At 36.5% G+C, this 22,291-nt stretch overlaps 1 protein-coding gene across 2 annotated transcripts in view; it reads right to left on the bottom strand.

The window, feature by feature from the left end:
* Positions 1-22,291, bottom strand: part of LOC128511888 (astrotactin-2-like) — a 434,725-nt gene that overhangs the window by 186,601 nt on the left and 225,833 nt on the right. For both annotated transcript variants that reach the window (XM_053484912.1, XM_053484914.1), the window contains exons 7-10: positions 19,716-19,883; positions 7,535-7,619; positions 6,483-6,557; positions 2,708-2,845 (exon numbers count right to left, since the gene is read on the bottom strand). In XM_053484912.1, the coding sequence (XP_053340887.1) occupies positions 2,708-2,845; positions 6,483-6,557; positions 7,535-7,619; positions 19,716-19,883 (466 nt within the window). The remainder of the gene's footprint in view (positions 1-2,707; positions 2,846-6,482; positions 6,558-7,534; positions 7,620-19,715; positions 19,884-22,291) is intronic.

The following is a 22,291-nucleotide window of genomic DNA, read 5'->3' as shown; positions in this document are numbered from 1 at the left end:
TAACATTGTTTTTTATTATATCAATATATTATTTTAACATTGTTGTATTATTTTGATAAATGATGTAAATTCAAAACCCCTTCCAGTTTTAAAATAATAAATTTAAGCCAATGTAACACAAATCGCCATGAAAAGTCAATGCTGGCCACAATAGAAAGGATTCATGAGAATGGATTTGTTTCCATTCTCATGCGCACTTGATAAAGCAGATAACAGTATGCACCACAGCACATCCTGAGAACATGCAGGCAAAGAACTGGTAAAGTACACCGACTCGTCCTCCCCAGATCACAGTCCGATCGAACACCCATACTGTCGAATGCACTGCATAAATGAGTTCAATCCATGGAGGCTCCACATCGCAACCCACCGCATAGAAAGGATCCACCGCCAACAGTCTGATGTCAGCACACCCATACCATGGGGCCAGATCTGCCCAAGCGGAACCTACACAACCACTGGACATATGGAATTCAATTCAATTCAATTTTATTTTACTTGTTTTGACATTTTGACATTGTCGCTAAGCAGCTTCACACAACTTTATATGAAATGTGAATGTGTATAAATCAAAATGATAAGATTGTCCCTGTATATTTTGCATTCTATGTTACATGTTACGGCTGATCGGTGTATTGAAGCCCATGTCCTAATATATTCTCTAGTAATGATTTCCACAAGGACTTGTTTGATATGGTGATGTTTTCTGTAAGGAGATGTTTGTTTAACATTTACTGTATGGAAGGAGTCTTCAGTGTCAGCTCTTTGTAAGGGTCATGGAAACCAGAACAAAGGAGCTGGAGGAGGGTTTTTGGTTACATGACAAGCTGATGAGATGATTTCGCTATTAAGGAATAAAAAGACTTTGGTATTTATATAAAAAAAATGACAAAAATGTATAAAACACTTCAAGATTGCAGGTTTCCTTTCTCGCATTATCCCACGATTGATCATTTTCCTATAAGAGCATCCAAATGAATCTTTTATTCCTTGTTTAAATATATAAATTGAACTGAACTGAAAATATATGACTAAAGTAAAATCTATTAAATTTTATCATAATATACAGTAAATGAAATGATGGCACTGAATTAATAAATTAAATAAATAAATAATTTTTTATATCATCTAATCACTTCATACACTTGAACCCCTTTAGTTATTCAATGAAATCCCTAAATAAGGCTTTTACCATCCTAACTAATTCTACATCATTACTATAAAAAAAACATTTTATTTTGTGCTTGTAAGCATGTGTGTACAGCGGGTGTGTACTGTTTATTATAACACACGTGTCTGCGCTGGTGTAAAGCAAAAGAAAGTCTCATTAGAGAGGTTAAAGATCTATTTTCTGCCTCTCTGTTTCAGCCTGGCGTTATGTGTGTGCGCAGACGTAATTTAACACCATGCCCCTTCACACACACACTCTCGCCTTTACAACCCCCTACCCCCTCTCGGCTTTACACACACACACGCGCACACACACACTCTCCAGTCTACACAGAAACACTGATCTGTTGCAATTCTTTTCAAGGGTAAAGTGCAGTTTTACTTTACAGCAGTGATTCTGTTAGTATGCGCTCACGCGAGTGTCATTAGCAACGTTCCTTGCTAATTTTAGAGTAGAGTGCCTACTGTACGCGCATAAATGGAAACACTTATCTGTCAGGATTTATTTTTACTTTTTTTAAAGGTAAAGTCCAGGGTAATTTTATTATTTTTTTTACTTTATATTCTGTATGAATAATTTTTTCATGTACTTGGGCTATGGAACAAATAATTTCAGTTACCATAATTTTTTATGGGTCAATTTGCTTTGATTTACGCTCGTTTTAGAATACGAGCCCGCTTCCGGAACGAGTTATGCTCGTAATCCAAGGTTCCAGTGTATACTGTACTGCGCCAACGAGCACATCTTCTAGCGGACATGGTTCCTGAGCCAGGAACGTTAGTGTTCTCACTAAATAAAATGAACCAGACTTTAGGGTCGGGTTTTCTCTGAGATGATCCCGGGCCTTAATGTGAAAACGCCCTTAGTGTTTACTTGGAGGGAAACCATTTAGTATCTCTTTATGTACAACACAAACCAAAAATAATTAAAGATTTGGCAAGCTTTTTATCCAAGTCGGTACACTGTACTATAGGAACATGTTAAAGCAGACAATCCACCTGCTAGTTAGCTTGTTGGAGGTAACTGGAGAATCCAGAGGAAAATCATGACACAGAGACTGAATGGACAGAAAGCAGAGATGCTGTGAGAGTACCATGCCACAAAAACGTTTTTGTTGTGCTCCTTTACGGATCTGATGCTTCCCGTGAAGTAGAGAATGAAAATGAAAGGCATCAAAAACAGAGATGAGACGACAAAGTCCATAAAATGAAACAACATTTATATACCAAATACATTTTAGTTAATCAAATACACTTGGATTGCACACAGAAATGTAATTTTTGACCAATACTTTTATAATGTAACATATTCTAGAAGCATTTTATATTCAGACTTGAGAAAATATCTTGGCTTAGAGATAAATAACAGAAAATTGCTTCTGCTGTTTAAATTGTAGTCAGAGTATAACCCAGACAATGCATTGTACAATTGAGAAAACAGATTGTTTTGAGTCAAAAGTATAAACTACCATGGTGTAGGTGTCTGCGTGACTTCATCAGTTTGAACACACACATACACACACACACACACACTTACCGGATGTCTCCGGGGTCCTCTGTGACGAGTACGTCGGTCTTGCAGCTGGCGACAGGGTTGATTGACAGCTCAACCGGTGGCACCACAAAGCTCTTGCTGACAGGCAGCCAAAGGCCTTGGCCCAGACTGTAGGAAGACCTGCACATGGCCATAACACAGGCGATCAGAGAGCATGCTGGGAGTCTGCCATTAACCCAGTATGAAGGGAATGGTAACTATTTTATTCATTTTATCCACACAGCTGCTTTTTTACCATAAAGTCATATCACAGGGAAAACAGTAGGTTTGATTATTGTTAATCTGGTTTAATAGCATAATTAAAAGAATATTAAGAATTATGGAGTCATATGGGAGTGTGGGAGTGCAGGCAGCTATAAATATAACTACAGTGAATAAAAATGGTTGATGAGAGTTATTTACTCACTCTGACGCTGTTCAGTGACTGAACTGTCACAAAGTCATTCTAACTGATCAACTTAGTTCTATGACCGAACATTTCTATACCAATAAGCCTAGGCTCTTAGAGGGCAAGCCGACCCCAACGCAAAGCACACCAGGGCTCACTCGTGAGGATGAAAAAGACGGAAATCATGCTGTATAAGATGACTTTTACACCTTCCAAATCTGAACCCGATTGAAGACCTTTGGGAGATCTTTAAGTCAGAGAGAGCAAGGAGCTGGTAGGATCCATCACTCCGAAGGGAGAAGCTGTTCAAAGAACAACCATAGCCTGGATATTTCTTAAACCTGCGCTTCAGGGAAGAATCGCAAGCAGTATGAAATCCTGTTTGGAGTTTGCCAGTGTTAGAGATTTAGCACACTTGGGGGGAAAAAAGATATGCACTATTATTCTCATTGTGAAGCATGGTGGTGGTAGCATTATTAGATTAAACTTAATTTTTATTATTATTATTATTATTATTATTATTATTATTACTACTATTTTATTATTATTATTATTATTATTATTATTATTTATAATGCATTTATTAGTTTTTAAATTTTGCAATACTTTTACTTTAACATTTTTTTTATATATTTTTATTTTAAACATTGCATAATACATGCTTTCATAGCTTCTTAGGTGCTCATTGTGAAGCATGGTGGTGGTAGCATTATTAGATTAAACTTAATTATTATTTTTATTTATAATGCATTTATTAGTTTTTAAATTTTGCAATACTTTTTCTTTAACATTTCTTTATATATTTTTATTTTAAACATTGCATAATTCATGCTTTCATAGCTTCTTAGGTGCTCATGGTGCTGTTTGTTCTCTCACACCTTATGATTTTTTTTTCCCGAGAAAAAGGTGTTTTTCTATTGCATTTTAATCACATGTAACTCCATTCAACTGTGAATTTGACCTCATGGAAACCCTTTTCTTCCTCCACTTTAGTGGCTTGGGCTACCTGGTGCAGAATCTTGACATACTGTATGATTCCAGTGAACTTTGTTTCAGTTTCACTACAAAACATGACAAACGAGATGCCGCACAACTTTAATACGATCAACATCAAAGAATCAATGTCAAGCTTCACGTCTGATGAAATAACATCATGTGCTTTAAGTGTTTCTAGCAAGAACTTATTACATTTTAGAGCGTATTATATGTCCGACCTTTGCACCAAGTCCATTATGTAATAAGCTGCCATTCATAGAATATAAGTTATTATATTTCGAGGCTTTATTGCATTTGGACCTCTGCATCAGAGCCATTATGTAATAACCTGCCTATAATGCAATTACTTTTAGCCCTCTCAGTAGTATACTGCAATGTCAATCGTTTTTTTTTTTTTTTTTTGTAATATTATTGGCCTTTGTAATGTTGCTTAGCTGCAATATGGAAATGAGCCAGATGAAGAGGCTTTTATATCAGAAAAAATGGACAACGCGGTGCTTCTTCCCACAACTCGGCTATTTTCTGATATCTGGGTTCTTTAGTGGGTAACTCATGTTTGTTAAAATACCAACAAGACTTCTCGAAAGTGTTCACACTGGGATATTAAGACATTTTACTAATTAGTCCTTTCAGTCCTATATTGTGAAATTGAATTGAGTGAAGGACTGGGAAGGTTTAATATGGGAATTGTGCATACTGGTATACTGACACAACTACAGACTTAAAAACTATATCAAGGACGTACTGGAGTGTGTGCATGTGCATATATATAATTTTATTTTAGCTTAGTTTAGTTTTGTTGTTTCATTAAAATGATCTCCATTCACCCGAGCCCTACCAAAAGAAAAAAAAAGTCCATAGCATACCTGTTTCCTAAAAAAATTTTTCTTAGGAAAACATTTAATTTCTTTGTATTTATTTAACAATAAATAAATTCATTTATTTATTCTATCTTTTTATTATTGTCTAGTAAATATTTAAATTAATTTGTCTGCTGACTTACCGTTATTTTTTTTTTTATAATATTCAATAAAATTCAATTTTATTTGTATAGCGCTTTTATCAATTGTCATTGTTGCAAAGCAGCTTTACACAATCAAAAGAATTATTTAAGTTTGTATGGAATGTAAATGTGTACCAATCAAACCGGTCAGATAGTCCCTCTCCAGGCGGCTCAGCCGTTAAAGCTCTATACCTCCTCAATCCCTGACCTCAGATATAAACACGAAAACAGTGAATCACCTCGGATCAATGCGCACTTCCATTCATAAATAAGAGACAGACGACACAGGCACCAATCTCACTCATCACCTGACACTGGAGAGCCCATCGATTGGCTCTTTCTCCCGGCCATCTATCAGAACCGAGCGAGCGCAGTAAACGAGTGTGTCATCAGCCGGCGTAGTGTAAGTAAGGTGAGAGCTAAATAAATTTGAAGTAATGGCTAAAAAGTGAAAAATCATTGTGGTGGAATTTGATCAATTGTTTTGAAAGGTTCAGCCTTATGTCATGGATTTACTAATTAAAGTCACGCAAATTGCCAATTGTAGAGGCAGGAAATAATTATTGCCAGCCCTAATGACCGCAGCAAGTTAATATATGAATATTTCCATTTGTTATTTTTTTATTCACTTTAAACCAATATTTCATATTAAAAGAATTAATACACATAAAAAACACAGATAATGTAATTACTAAAATATATCTTTAAGACTTGTGGATAAAATAAATCAAAATGCATACAGTAAATTATGAATTAAGAAAATATGAATGTGATATTTATAATAAACTATGAAAACATGTCAATTTTCAATGCATTTGAAAATGACACAAATATAATAGGCTATGTAACAATTGCATTAAACACCTATGTTTATAATCTACACGCATGATTCTTTATCCATTTATTGGTTTTTGTTTATTTGTGTTTAATTATGTAATTTAGTAATAATTGTTAGTCTGCTTGAATTTTTTGTTAAATATTATTTTACGTGAATTTTTGTAAAATATTTTTATTATATACAGTATTTTATATTTTCTTTACCAAATTTAAGGTGTAGACTTAGCAACGAAAGTGTTAAAGCAATATTTACAGTAAAACATTTTGTAATCATTATTTATAGTAACTACCCGGAAACTTTTTTCCCCATTTGAAGCTTGTGGTTCTAACGAACCCTGTTATAAACCCAGATAGAATCCTGGAGGAGGACATCGCCTGGGGGTCGGAGTGCTCTCAGAGCCCTTAAAAATGAGCCTCGGGTATTTATTCTGACTCCTTCGGACTTCCTCTGAACTCTAGAGCCTGCGGGACTGTAACACGGAACTGAACAGTAGATTTGAGCTGAGCTTATCTGGAGACGTGGAGCTGCATACCTGAAGATCTTCTCCGGAGCTTGTTCCCCCGTCACCAGGTCATAACCTCGCTCTAGGTTTGAGTACGGCCACGGCCTGCGGGAGGGTTATAACACATTACATAAAATTAAAATAAAAGACAGACGATAAAAAGTATAAGGTTATACCTAGCATCCATATTATTTGGGTTTATTTGGTCTGATTTTTTTTTTTTACGCATGACTATCATGAATAAAATAAACAAGCTAAATAACTAATAGATCATTTTTAACAGTATATTTTAAATATATGTGTTTAATATTACATGCAAAGTTTTTCTTGATAAATATTTATAAAGAAAGAGAAAACAAAATATTACAAAAAAGCTCTAACAGCTTTCTTGCTGATAAAAGCCAGTCATGGATGCTAATTAAGGAATAAAACCCTTTTTGTTGTGTTGTTTTGGGAAAATAATCAACATTGTGGTGGCATGGTGAAGCAACCGCCCCTTAATAATTATAGTTAATTATCGTCTAATAACAGGACGTCCTGAAGTGTTTTATTGAACTTGCACCACAGCAAAAAAGTGATTACCATAAAAAATGACGTGTCAGTTGTACTTTTTGTCTGTTTATTTATTTATTTATTTATTAATTAATTCATTTATTTCTGTTGCTTTATTATTCATATTTATTGCTGTTGCTTTTATACTCGAGACTTATATATACTCAGATAATATATATTTTAACACGTTCCTCATTAATATCATATATTAATATGGTGGGGATATGGTGGGGTTATCGGGGGCGGGGCTTGTAGGAGGAATTGGAAATGACTGCTGTCTGGCTCACGGGTAACATAAATTGTCTGAATAACGGATTACATTTTTGAAAAAGTAACTTAATAACTGAGTAGTTAAATGGCGGATCTAACCCGTTAGATTACTCGTTACATCAAAAAAGTAATCCAAGTACTCTAACGTTGTGTTACACCCAACACTGCTTATTTTTGACCTCCTTGTGCTTTTCATCATCTCTTTTTTTTAGTTTTTTTTTGCCTTGTATTAAGATGACATAGTGCTTGGCGGATCTTACCCTTCGTTCCGTCCCCAGTCGGTCCGGATGCAGAGGTGTGTGTGTTCAGGGTCGGGTGAGTAACCCTCCAGGCAGCTGCATTCTCCTGGAAAGAGCAGGGACAGAGTGACAGATATTCATTTATCCAGCCGGTGGTATAAATTACCCTTGCGCATTACCCCGCTCCCCTCCGTCCTCGACCGTCACACACACCAGTCATTTCCAATACAGCTTCCACGAGCTTCCCTTCACACGTATGAGCAGATTACCTCTTTAACATTCACCTTTAAATACAGTTTACATAGTATTAAATACTGACTTTGATGTGCAGTCACACTTGTTAGTTTTACATATCTTAAATATTGATTATAGCACTTTTTCGTCAAAAGTCAAATTGACATTATTCAGTAGTGAACTAATCACAAGCGCTCTAACATGAACCTCCTCTTGGCTAAAAGTTACATAAGAACTGCATAACAACTGATAGGGACCTCTTCTTCACTCCCACTAAATCTCGAGTTTATTCCATTCTTAATGCACAAATGCAGCCTGAATGAGACAATCAATAAAGCCGTTTTCCAATAGTCATAAACACTACTAGCCAAATTGACATAACCATTAAGTTGAGCTACATAGATATTTATTGGTATGATTTGACATTCATTACTTTTTATTTTCTGAGTTGATTTACACAATAAAACAACATTCATTACAATTAGCTATGTAGCTATATACTGTATACAGTATGTATGTCGTACAAAAGTGTCATATATTTAATATAACGTGACATAATTTACTGTAAATGGACAAAGTGTTAAAGATTTTCAAAGATGCATAATTATATAAATGAGTTAGAATTATAAATACTTATATTTTTTTAAATAAATGCTTTACTGAATACACCACAAAAAGTTAATAAATATTAATATTGTGACATGTTAATGATAATATATTTGTTTTTATTCTAAAACAGCTAAATTACTATTTTTAATTAAATTAAATATTTGTGTATTTAACTTTTAATTACTTTGAACCTTAGTTTTATTTCTACATATCTGTTTTTATTATAAATAGTATCTGTTTGACTTTTTTTTTTTTTATTAAAATGATTTAGTGGCCAAAAGGATTAAGATAACATATGCGATGCATTATATTTCTAATTAGTTCTCGCCCATCTGGCTGAAGAGTTGTGCTACAGTAATTAACTAAAAGAATTAGTGAAAAAACTTGCTATTCAGGGGCCGGGTCGTCTCCAGAACTAAACCCGATAGCAAACTGTTGGACGATGGTGATGACGAAGGCAGGAGCAGTCGAGGAACCGTCTCCTGTAAATGATCTTTAGGAAGCAATCAAGCAATCACAAAGCAAACGAGTGACACCAGATATATATATATATATATGGTATGTTATTTACATGTTATTATCCCTATTGATTTTAGTAATATTAAATGTATACTACTAGTATATAATACTAGCAGACCATTGTTTTGAATGTTTATGGACAGTAAATAAATAAATAAATAAACAAACAAGTATGTTGAATAGCTTAAAATCCACTTACACTAAAAAAAAAAAAAAACTGATTATGGCCTTACAGTAGCTTTTATACATTTTGCACACATACACTTATTGACGTTAATATTAAATATGCTTTAGTAAAAATAATTTATTCTTTAATTAATTCTGCAGTTCTACAGTATTTAATGAGTGCGATACCGTTATATTGCATTATTTATTTTTGTTCAACTCGCATATTTTACTCGAGTGGAAATCCTAAACCCTTACTCTAATATGTTAAAAACATGCATCTTTTTTCTTTCTTTTTCTTATTTTTGCAGAAAATAAGAAAAAGAGTGTGTTATCTAGTCCTATACTAAGCTGCGATGTTTCATCCCTTGATGCTCCATCGCTAATACACCACCTGTTCCTCATCATGGCTCCACTCACTAAGCAATATAAATAGAACCAATGAATGAACCTTGAATATTCTGTTTCTTTTATTCCCCCTCCATACACCACTCTCTTACGCTCTGTTTTCCCCTCAGTTCGGTTCAGGGGCTATTTCTCATCATTTTTCTTGCGTCTCACCCTCTCGGTAAACTCCTTCAGCACTACCCAATCACGTCTCCTGAGATTTCTCGGCGTGACGCGCCATGGCTCACAGGAAACTGATTTATGAGCTGTCACAAGATATAAGCAGTGAGATTCATAAATCTGAAAAAAAAGAAGGAAACAACAAGCCCAAATAATGCAATCAGTTTCCTTTAGTTCCCTTTTTAAATTATTTGCTTGGGCTTCCATTTTTCCTTCTATTTTTGTTGTTTCCTTTTTATTTTTTTTCTACAAAAACTCCAAACTGAACACGTCGCCCAGTATTACAGATCGTTTCATTTCCCTCATTGTAACACACAGGAATATAAATATTAATAAAGAAGTCCTGTATACTGACTAAACAATCAATTTAATAAATTCATTACCCTTTAAACCTAAAACTATATTAAATTATGTATATTTTTATGGAACCAGCAAAAACGAAGTACATAAGCAATTATTTCTGAATCTATTTTACTTTAGTGACAACTTCTATTTAATTTGTTCATCTGGAGCGTTTTATGTAAAACTCCATGTGAAGCAGATGTTACTATTGAAATAATGCAGTAAAACAAGTGCAATAATAAACACGGCAAAAAAGGTAAATGAAAATATATATTTAAACCTAGGAAAATGTATTTACTATTCTTTAATAAAAATTTAAATTAATTAGATATAAAATTACTAACCCTATTTATAGACAAGCATCGATTTCTTGTTTTTTTGCCAGATATTTTCCCTTCTTTAATAAAATGCATAAAACTAGCAAAATATCAGCTAATAGAGATTTATGATTAAAAAGATGTTAAATATTTGTAGAAATATGCTTAATATTTTTATGGCTGGTTTGATGAAACTTTATATAAAGAAGTTCTAGAGCTAAAATGCATTCATTTGCAGAAAGAAAAAAAATTCTGATTCAAGAATTCTGCAGCACTCTAGTATAAGGTAATTAGACTTTTTCTTCTTGTTCATGAAAAATAATCTTGCAAAGCAGGGGGAGGGAGGGTGGGGGGGGGGGGGCGATAATGTCTGATGTCACCCCACAGGTTAGCAATTAATGGGACAGAATGACCGCAGAATATCTTCAGGCAGCGACACTTTGACATTAAAGAGGACTGAACTACATCTTGAGGCATGACAGAGCCAATAGGTAGTTAAAAAAAAATAAAAATGTGCAAATGTGTTTATGACTCTAACACACTGTTGATACCTGTGCCACTTTTTTTTTCTTTTTCAACAATTATTTCTATTTAAAGCCCACAAAACACAAATAATTTTTTTCAGCAGAGAGTTTCAAAAAACAATGTACCAACAGCCTGAAAGATTCTACCTAACGATCGCTTTGAAACCCCTGCCCGTCGTCCCCATGATAAAAATGCAAAGTTTAAGGAATTTTCAAGTTAGATGACATTTTGGATCTTCTTTTTAAATCAAGTTGTAGGGCATGTTAAACTGAAGGACGTTTCTTCAAGGTCTTTTAAAACTCCGAGCATTTCTTTTAGCCTCTGGTTCTTGTCGCAGGATTCGGAGGCTTTTAAAGAAGCCGAGCCGAGCCGCCTGCTAATAAAACGAGCTCATCTGCATGCGGATGTAGCTCGTTCACCCCAATCTGGAAGGTCGAAGCCGTTAGCCAGGTGCTAAAACTGCCATCCCAAGAACAATAACAGTGGCCGTGCGTTAACAAAGAGCGCTGTAGCTGCAGCTTTGCGGCGCGGAATGATGATCCTCTGATGGATCGTTCCAGCCTAAATCTTCTCTCTCATGGCGAGGTGACACGTCGCTAATGTCATTCTAACGCCTGAAGTCTCAGCTCTTGTGGGAGCACTTGCGGAAACAATCGCTGCCTTCTTTTTTAAGTGTCTGCACTTTTACATCACGTTACATTTAATGGTTTTGATTAAAGTGAAAGTTATGATGTCATTCCAAAAAAAAAAAAAAGATTACTTGAATATGAAATTTCATTCAACAGCAATAATATATTTATTAGATTCGGCACTAGACATTAGCACTAATGTTCATGTTCATGAAATGTTTTATGGGTTTGAAAGTATTTGAAAGTACTGTTTGTGATTGGCCGAGAGCTTACAGTATCACCCAGGAATCGAACTCGTGATCTTTTTAAAGTACTACTACAAGTGTCGAATATTGATTGATTTGCTGTTTAACTTGGGTTATTATTATTATTATTATTATTATTTGAACCTCAAACAAATTGATTATCTATTTTCCTGCTGATCTTCTGCACCCCACTCCTGTTCAGTATGTCTTGGCATTGCCTCTCAAAATGACGAAAAAGCAAATGATATTTTCGATTTGCATTTTCAGTTTTTTTTAAGAAATCTCCTGATTTTAGAGAATTTAAAATTTGCCAATTCATGCAAAGTGTAAATCGATTCAGAATTGCAAACTGACCCATTGATTTTAACTAATTAACCTGAGCAAGAAAATATTAAATCAATAATCAATTAAATCACACAGCTCTAATGTCTCTAAGGTGTAATGAAAAGTGTCTTGTCTTGTTCATGTTTTACATCACACACACAATTTTTCAAACACAAGCCTTATATGTTAAACAAATTGGTACAGCAGCCAAACAGCATCCATAACAGAACCAGATGGTATGAAAATCCAGTGTCGTTCCAAATGATGAAATAGTGCACATGGATACCTAGATAAGGCCTTTATAACAACTACGTAACGAAGACCCAAATAAAAACTCATGCCATCCATAGTGATCTATTGATCATATTAAATTTTATGTTCCCAAAAGACAGCACTCCTGTAAAGACACTAACATCCTGCAAGCCTGTTATAATAAATCACATACATCTTTATAACACAGCACTCTCAAAAACCCGCATAAAGATTAATAAAATTTTATTACAACTAGCAGAAGCTCTCCCTGTATTATGGACAAACAATTACCATTCAGCGAACCTCCATAAATATTCTTTTTTTTTTTTTTTTCCAAAAAGAGCCAACTTTCATGTTCAGGCCCTTTATAACTAATGATATAAACCTTCATCTGACAACCCTTTTGTTCAAAATCCCTTACGTGTTGGAATGTATTCTAGTAATTCCTAGTAACAACTCTTCTAGCATTTTAAATAAATAAACCTTTGAATTATTGTGCCACTGATAAATCCAAATCCCAGAACAAGAATTGATTTTTTTTTTACAATAAAGTAACACTTTAGTATATCAAAGTGTGAATGTATGATTTTATAAGGGATTACATATACTGAATTGTTTACAAAATACATTACATTTTATAGCATTGTTCATGAAATAGCAGTACTAAACATATTGCAATAATAATAATAATAATAATATTTTTTTTTTGGTCACATGCACAACCATACACTATGACATGCAATGGAATATTTATATGGCCACATTCACTACAATTGAGAAATTTACACTGGAAAATACAGCTACAACTACTACTTCTACTAATAATAATACAGTAATACAAGTGGTTTTCAACTTTCGAACAAGTTCCGTTCTGGGAGCACGTTCGTAAGTCTGATTTGTTCTTAAATCTGACAAACTGAGTCTTATATATTTGGCACGAATATACAATGTAAAGCGTACCAATCCCCTCGACTAAATCTGTCTCCTTTCCCCACACTTCCATCATTGGGACAAAAACCAAAACAGCACCTAAGAAAATTAATCTCAAACTGAAAAACGTAATATTGTTGTCACTGTGCCTTTAAATCGCGAGGGGAATCCCAGAAGCTTTTTTGTCTCAGAGCTGTTTTCCACTGTATTGGACTATGAACTCTGTTTTGTTGAGGATTTTCTGAAAATAAGGACTATTTACCATCAGGATGGATTTACAGGACAGACATTTTCTATCATCGTGCTCCCGGACTGATTCATTAAAACTGGTGAGGCCGACTTAATTCTCTTGCACATCTACATGCATAAACACACATACAATATAACAGACTTTAAACATTTTATACATTCACTTCCATATTAAATTTATTGTATATAATTGTAAATATTGCTATCTGCCGTGATTGAATTTTGAACGGAAATTCGTAACTTGTATGTTCTTAAGTCAGGGACTACCTGTATATTAATAATAATAATAATAATAATAATAATAATAATAATGGATGTTATTTATCTATTATGAATTTATTATGAACATTAACAGTGGATAATAAAACAATTTTCATAAACAAGGCATATAATGTCTTATGACTGCAGAGCAAGATGTTCACCAACAGTAAGTTATCACATGTATGGCCTTCACACTTTTCTTCTCGGAGCACTAATGCCAGACAGATTGACTTTTAAAAACAAGAATCCAACAGGACTTAGACCTTGTTATTGGCAGATTTGTTTTATTCAGTTTTTAAATGAATACCAGAATGTGTGTATCGCTATCACGCAGCCGAGGCGGGAGGCCGGCCTGTAATCATTTTCTACTCTGTTCTCTCCAGCGTCTGACCCGCGTGATTAATGATAGGTTTCATTAGAATGCTTTTCCAATCTCGCTAAAGGCCGTGCGGGCAATTTTTCCGATTTCAAGGTTCATGGAATAGACGCGGGAATGGAGAGATTGTTGTCCCGATGCATATTTTCACGCAATTTCGAGGAAACCGATTCAAGGTGAAGGAATTTATGGGATTCATCATGTTGGTCTTGCTCAGGAGCTGGACACACAGCAGATAAATTCAGGTTGGCAGATAAATATAGATAAACACAAGACTATTTTCTCAGGACTGTTTTCTATAAATTGACATAATGCAGGACTCCACCAAAAGGCGCTCTTTATAACTACTGACATAAACCCATGAGAAGATTTATGAAAGCGTATACCTTCTATATCCAGGTACCATGCTAAATTTTATGTTAGAGAAAAAAAAAATACTTATGGACACCGATGTGAGACCTTTATAACAGGTGACAAGAACCTACAGTACAATAAGTAATTCTTATTCCAACGAGCACCAGTTGACACCGTGCAGGTATCACGAATACCTACGTAAGCCATTATACTGTAATAGTTTACATAAGCCTATTACATGGCTACCTATATAACAACTGACAAGGCTCATTCTCCTTCATTTCAATGCCAAATTGACATTACAGCTATGAGAATTGACTTAAGGTTAACAAAACGGATTCAAGTACCCGAGCTCCATTAGAATACTACGACAAAGACTTTGGCTGTGTACTTGTGTGTAAAGAGGATGTACGGAAACAAGTGGATGAATGCAGGAACCTTTCACGAAGCCATGAGTAAAAGAGCTTTTCCTAACTCAGAAGCAGGATAAAACCGGAGGATCCAAACCCGATCTCCTCATGCCTTAATCAAACCCCGGCGGTGGGCTGAGATTGGCCTGGCAACCGGCCCAGACATCCCTCTAGCACATGAGGTGGAGTGTGTGGAGAGAAAGACAAGAGGTTTGAGTCAGCGAACTCACTGCTAAATGTCCTGAGAGGGAGGAAGAGAGAGAGAGAGAGAGAGAGAGAGAGAGAGAGAGAGAGAGAGGAGGATGTACTAAACCGGAGGAAAATCACAGCAGATACACGAGGTCAGAAACACAAGGGGGTTGTGAAGAGCGGAAAAGGAAAGGCGTTCTCGTATTGTACACGCTCACGTGCGGTTGACGTGATGGTGAGAGGAACGGAGCGATAATTAGACATACAGGATCTTAAACAATGACTAAGAAAGTAATGACTTACTGTGACAACATGATGATGCTTCGAGAAATCACCACGGCCAGAGAATTTAGTTTTAAATCCTGAAAAATCTAACCGTTTAAAAGTTTATTTCATGTAAAAACAAAGTTTCATTCACACGTTTTGACTCAAGGCTTTCACAAATCATGCAACTTTAAACGTGTTAATGAATGCAGGCTCGCTCTGCTGGCGTGCATTAAAAATGTTCTCAGTATTTTTCCTTTTCACATGGGGAGAAGTCAGTACAGTATGTTAGCTACTGTATTACAGCCGAACATTTTTACATACCCGATCCTCATCAGTGCTGTTTGTTTTCTCTTCACACTTTCCGACAGTTATCTCACACTCCGCCGTTTCACTCTTATTCCCATTCTCACATGTTCGCAGGAGCAGGAAATGAATTAAGACACAGTTTCCTGTCTGATGGTTTATTGTGCCACATTACACTCTGTCTCCCAGAGCTCATGACACACACCTGGAAATAGGAGGTCGATCGCAAACGTGATTTATCGATTCGGAGCCGCTGACAGCACGGCATTTCACTCCTGGATTGTTCTCTACGGAGGAACACGAGCACATCTGAATGTTTGACAAAAAAAAAAACGCGGTTTTGAGGAATAACAAAATTATACAGATAAAAAAAAAAAAAGTCGTTAGATGTTTATCAGTTCTGACTGGGCAGCATTTTAAAATTACTTTAAAACTTACTTCAATATTTAATATTTTTATGTATAATATATATGAAAAAAACACAGTAAAATAAAATAAAACAACAGTAGAATAAGAAAAAGGTAAATCAAGAAATAAAATGAAAATATATATTTATTTATGTTGAATGAAATATTTTTTAACATCCTAAAAAAATTCAATGTGATATAAAGATATGTGGATTAAATATGCTTTAATTGTTTAAAATTTACAATGTAAGTGAAAGAAAAGAGAAAGAAAAAAAGTTGACGTGCACATTAAAACATAAAAAAAACAACCAAACATTTTTTTGGGATTATATATTTTTATATTTATATATAATACATACTTTATATATTTGTAAATAATTTTCAGGTTGTGTACTGTATATATCAGATCTAGCAGTTTTGTTATATAATACATAATACATTAAAAGACTAATTAAGGAATAATAAAGAATAATTAAGGTTAAAGATTGTCCTGTGCTGCTTTAAGGAGTCTCTGTCCACAAGAGCAATTTATTTATGTCATTTTTATGAGTGTATCATCTTCATCTGTTTAACGTTTCCCACTGGAAGGGTTTGACCACCACAACCTGGTTCTACTAACATCCACATACAGTAGTTGTCCTAAAGCCGTCTGTGACCAAGATGACCATAAGGTGATGGCAAACATCCTGCATCTCCAAGTAGCTGGTGAAACTTCAGAAAAGTAAGAAACAGGCAGAAAAACAAGGAGAAGATTAGGAGGGTTAAGGAAGAGTTGAAGGTGAGACTGAAAATGAACAAGAAGACTGTAGCGGCAAGCTGGAAGGTAGGATTTTGTAGAACAATGCAGAAGAGGTTTGGATTGGCATGATGGAGTAAACCAGATCCAAACCAAACCAGCAACCTATGAGGGGCATTCTGGAAAGCGCTAGTGAGCTGTGTTCTTTGATAGCTTTAGCACAACGTCCTACCGACACTCCGGTTTCTCCACAAAAACATCTTTTCCCACCCTGTCATCTACACCAATTCTTCCCTGCCCAGCTCACAACTGTTCATCTTTCTCTTGCCACGGGCTTCTTCCGATTACTCACACATCTGCCTCCTCAATCAACACCCTCCCCACCACCCTCAAGGCAATGCTTCTGTCCCCCACCTATCTGTCACTACTGGCCAAGTAAAGCATCTGAAACTTTGGGAAGCTGCGAGGCCTGACAGAATCGGTGTCCTGGAGGTTTGTGCAACCAGGTGTGTGGTTCTGTAAATCCTCCAGCATCTTTAACCCGAGCCTTCAAACAGCAGAAAGTGACATGATTGTTAAAACATTCTGTCTGGTTCCTGTTTAACAGAAGACAATGTCCTTCTTCGTGGACAATTACAGTATAGACCAACAGCCCTCATATGATATGAGATTAGTGCTGGCGTATGAATATGCAGTCGTGTATTTAGAGCAAGAAGCCCACCCACATCTGGACTATATTAACACCATAGTAGAATAACATTCTTTGATTACTGGAGTGTATTTAACATCATCAAACCCCTCCTGCTGAGAGAGAAGATTAAAAGTATGGAGGTGGACATGTCCATGATGTCCTGGGTCATCGATTAACCAGTCAGAAAGTCCCTGGGTTGTGTGGCTGGGAACCTGCCAATCTGAACACCTGCTGAGCAGCACTGGAGCACCACAGGGAACTGTGCTCACCCCCTTTATTTTCACCCTGAACACCACAGTGTTGCAATACAGGTCAGAACTTTGATATCTTCAGACATTTTCTCAGGACTCTGTGGAGGTTGGGTGCATCAGGGATGGACAGAAAGGGGAGTACAAGGGCTCAATCAATAACTTTGTGGAGTGGTGAGAGAAGGAATGATCTGCTTTTCAATGTGGTCAAGTCCAAAAAGATGGCAGAAGACTGCAGGAGGAAGAGGACCACGACCTACGACCCAAATTGAGCTGGTTGACACCTACAGATACCATGATGTCCATCTTGACAAAACAAAAAAAAAAACAGACTGAAAGGTTTTAGGTTATAAGTGTCTGCAGCAAGATGTTAGTGGTTTTCTGTCTTCTATCTATCTGTCTGTCTGTCTATCTATCTATCTATCCTTCTATCTATCTATCCATTCATCCACTCATGTAATGATCCATTCATCTACTGTATCCGTCTATCCCATCCACCCATCTACATTTCATTAATTCACTGATTCATCCATCCATCCATCCATCCATTCATCTATATGTAGATCTGTATCCATCTATTCCATCCACCCATCTACCCATCATTGGTCCACTGATCGATTGATCGATCTATCTATCTATCTATCTATCTATCTATCTATACACCCACGTACTGTATATATATATTGATCTATTCATCTACTGTATCCATCTATCCCATCTACCCATCTACATATTATTGATGCACTGATCCATCCATCCATCCATCCATCCATCCATCCATCCATTTACCTACAGTATACATTGATCTATTTATCTATATGTAGATCTGTATCCATTTATTCCATCCACCCATCATTGGTCGACTGACCCACTGATTCACCGAGTTATCTATCTATCTATCTATCTATCTATCTATCTATCTATCTATCTATCTATCTATCTATCTATCTATCAACTATTCAACAGTTTGTAACAATTTAAACTATAATTAGTTTCTTTTTTTCTTCTAGCTTTCTAATTCTTTGATTGTCAAACATACAATGTTGTAAGTTCCCTTACAGGTATAGAAGAGGCCACACACATACACACTGAATAATACCTGTAATAAAGTGCAGGAGTAAAAGTAAAAATGAAAAGATAAAGCATAGCAAAGGAAGACACCTTGTTACACACACTCCCACACACACACACACACATACATTGGGTCCTTAAAATCCTTCTGAAATGCATGTGTGTGTGAAGATGAAAGCCGACCTCCTGCCTATTACAGACACAAAATGTGCTCTTGCATTCACACCTTCTTTCTCTTCCTTCATTCTGTCTCCTAAATTACAGCTTTTCAGAGCACACACTCTCTTGTTCAGGTTGTGAAAAGAAAGAAGCAGCAGTGGATCTGAGAGGGGAAAAAAAAAAAAGTTGCACATTCTGTTCCGTGCTTATCATTGTGTGTAAAGGCAGATTCATACATTACGTTCGGCTGATGGAAATTATGAGCATCAGATCTCAGCTGTGGACATTTAGCGGAGTGCAATGCGGTCTCACACAGGGTAGTGCTAAAATGAAAATGACCCTCTTTGTGTGTGTGTGTGTGGGGGGGGATTAGATTGTATTTTTACCACTCTACCCATAATCTTGACTCGACAGCTCACATTTGCTCTCATGCTACACCTTTATTTTTTATTATATCCGGGCAGCGCTGAGGGAGGAGACTACAGTAAACACCCTGCATCAGTAAACACTCTCTGTCGCCTAAAAGACCATCAAGCATCAAATAATAAACAAATTATAGTACTTCTTCCCCTCTTTCTAACTTATTTGAGTTTAAGGTTGCCAGATCTTGAGAAAACATGCAGAATTTTCTGAAGCTTTCTGAATCATTCTAAAGCTACTCAGTTCATAATGTTACTAACTTGTATTAAAGGATGTATTAATGAAGCACGGGCGTGTGTCATTATGCAGCACTCACACACGAGATAGTTTGCTCTTGTTTACATTACCATTGCCGCTTTCCGTGTGTGTGTGTGTGTGCATGTGTAATAGAAGTCACACTCACCCGTGTCCTGGTCACAGAGCTGTTCGCAGGGTTCCGTGGTCCTCTGGCCGCAGTAATCACGCACCCACTGCGAGGACGAGTTGGACTGGTAGTACAGAGTCAGCTTGGCCGGGTTCAGCCAGTTAGACACGTCTAGATAACTGCCCATGCTCACTACAAAGCTGCTGCCTGTACACACACACACACATACATAAAATTATCAATATATGCATAAATATACACCTTGCACCTCCAGAGTTCGGGTTTGATTCCCAGCCAGGTTCGATTCCCATGGTATGCATGTTCAATCCCTTGATGGTGGGTTTCCTTCGGGTACTCTGGTTTTCTCCCACAGTCCAAAAACATGCAGGTTAGCCTAATTAGCGTTCCCAAATTGCCAAAGTGTGTGTGTGTGTGTGTGTGTTTGCCTGTCCAGGTGTACCCCGCCTCATGCCCTGCAGCTCCAGGCCCCCTGTAACCCTAAATACAGGATAAAGCAGTAGACGATGAGTGAGTGAGTGGATACATATATATATATATAATATGCATACAAAATTGGGTTCAGGTCAAATTAGAACACAAGTCTAAGAGTAAAAACTCCCTTTCTATATTTCTTTATATAACCTGATACACTAATGCACTTATCCCAGTGTTTAATTAGCATCTAGTTTCACTTTATACCATCAAGATAGAAAGTTTTCTCAGTACGCCGGAGCAATGATCGGACTGCCTGATTCACGTCTAAGACGCCGGCCCCCCAGGAACTCCTTTAAAGACCCAAACATGTAGAAATAACTTGGACCGAGGTCAGGACTGTATGAGGGATGTGGCGATAACTCCCAGACGCACACAGTTCACACACCCCGATGCGTCTCTTGCCAGAAAGTTATCCGTCGATTTTCCAAGGATCGGCTGTTCCACTCACTGAATGGTCACGGGAACGACTGCGCAGATGTACAGGCAACGTTTGCACCGTTTAAATACAGGTTTTACTGTGACTCTCTGTGAGTCTCATCACCGGGTTGTCCTTGAAGTCTTCTATAAATGTCAATCACTTTTACACCTTCATTCACCAGAAATGTCATCACACAAATCCCACTTTGACCCGAACGCCCTTTGTATAGTGCGTATAAATAGCTACTGTATATGATTGACTTGAAGTCTCCAGTTGACCTATGGAGGAGGCTGTCATTTATCCTAGTCGCTATTTTCACTCCATGGTTCCCCTCGCACTCGTCCCAAACTCTTCCTCTCTGACTCCGGGTCTGATTCATATCATTGACTGGAGTGGCCGAAAAAAAAAAAAAAAAGGGGGCAAAACCTATTTCTGTGGACTGCAATGGACTTCACTTAATTCATGCATGGATTTTTACTTTCTTCTGCATGGAAACATCATCGGAAGGAATGTTTGTCAGGTGCTACTTAAAGTTTTTTAAGGGCCTTTGTGTCTGAAGAACTTTATATCAATTTAAAACACGTATACTGCTGTTACATACACACGAAAACTGTTTCAAATTGCATGGACTGCTGATTAAAAAAGAAGAAAAATGGTATTTTAATTATTGCGTGTGCAATATTGCAGTATGGTGGCGTAGACCAAATAAATAAACCTTGAACCTTGAAGTGTAATCGTCATCACTCTTTAAAACCATGGCGAGCTGAAAAGCATCTCAAAACACTGCATCCATAAAACCTGTGGGATCAGAAAACTTTTGCCAGATAGGTGAAGTTAAAAAAAAAAAAAGAAAAAAAAAAATATATATACACTTTACATCATGTTTTAAGGCTAAAAAAAAACAAAAAACAATTTGAACTTTGAGAACCTTGACATCTCAGCTTTATCCTGTCATGTTTCGTGCTTCGCTTTAAAGCGAGCTTCCTGTTGAGAGAAAAATCTGCCTTGACAAACAGGAAGTACTTGACAAGCATTTTATATTTTCTCCAGCTTGCCATGGTCACCTCGAGTGTGACAGCCTCCGACTGAGTGGTTCTCAGCATCCCAAAACAGCCGGAACGTGTGTGTGTCTCTAAGAGTGCGTGTGTGTGTGTGTGTGTCTCTCTTTCTCTGTCTCTCGAAGTGTGTGTGAGAGCTTCCTGAGATATCCTGGCACTCTTTCACAGACTCTTTAGAAGTGATGTATACCGTACCTCGCCTGTGAGGCAGGGTCGAGAGCTTTTTCTCCTCCATCTGCTCATCCCTGACACGCTCTCGTCTCTGTCCTCGTCTCCGTCCTTAACATCACACTTTGACGGCTAATCTCATTTCTACAAATTTGTCAAGCTCATACAGCAACAGAAAAAAAAAATAGATGTGCATGAACATCACTGCATCTGATTTTAAAGAGTTGATGAAGAGTTTGTTTTTTTTATGTAACAGTAAGGCAGATGGCAGACTCAACCCTGAGACAAATCCTGGGAAAGTTTTTCCCTGAAATATGACATTCTCTAGTGCTGTTTATGTCATTAATGCGACTCAAACAGAGTCGTTGCAGCCATACTGTATAGCTAAATACAATCTCCTGCCCTTTTATGTCTGTAGTGTCTGTAACTTTTTCGAATTTAAATCTTTTAACGATCTTAACTGTCATTCAGATGAA

This window comes from Clarias gariepinus, chromosome 24, assembly GCF_024256425.1.
Source record: "Clarias gariepinus isolate MV-2021 ecotype Netherlands chromosome 24, CGAR_prim_01v2, whole genome shotgun sequence".
NCBI classification, from domain to species: domain Eukaryota; kingdom Metazoa; phylum Chordata; class Actinopteri; order Siluriformes; family Clariidae; genus Clarias; species Clarias gariepinus.
The sequence above is the reverse complement of the archived record's forward strand: the minus strand, read 5'-3'. Positions and strand labels throughout refer to the sequence as shown.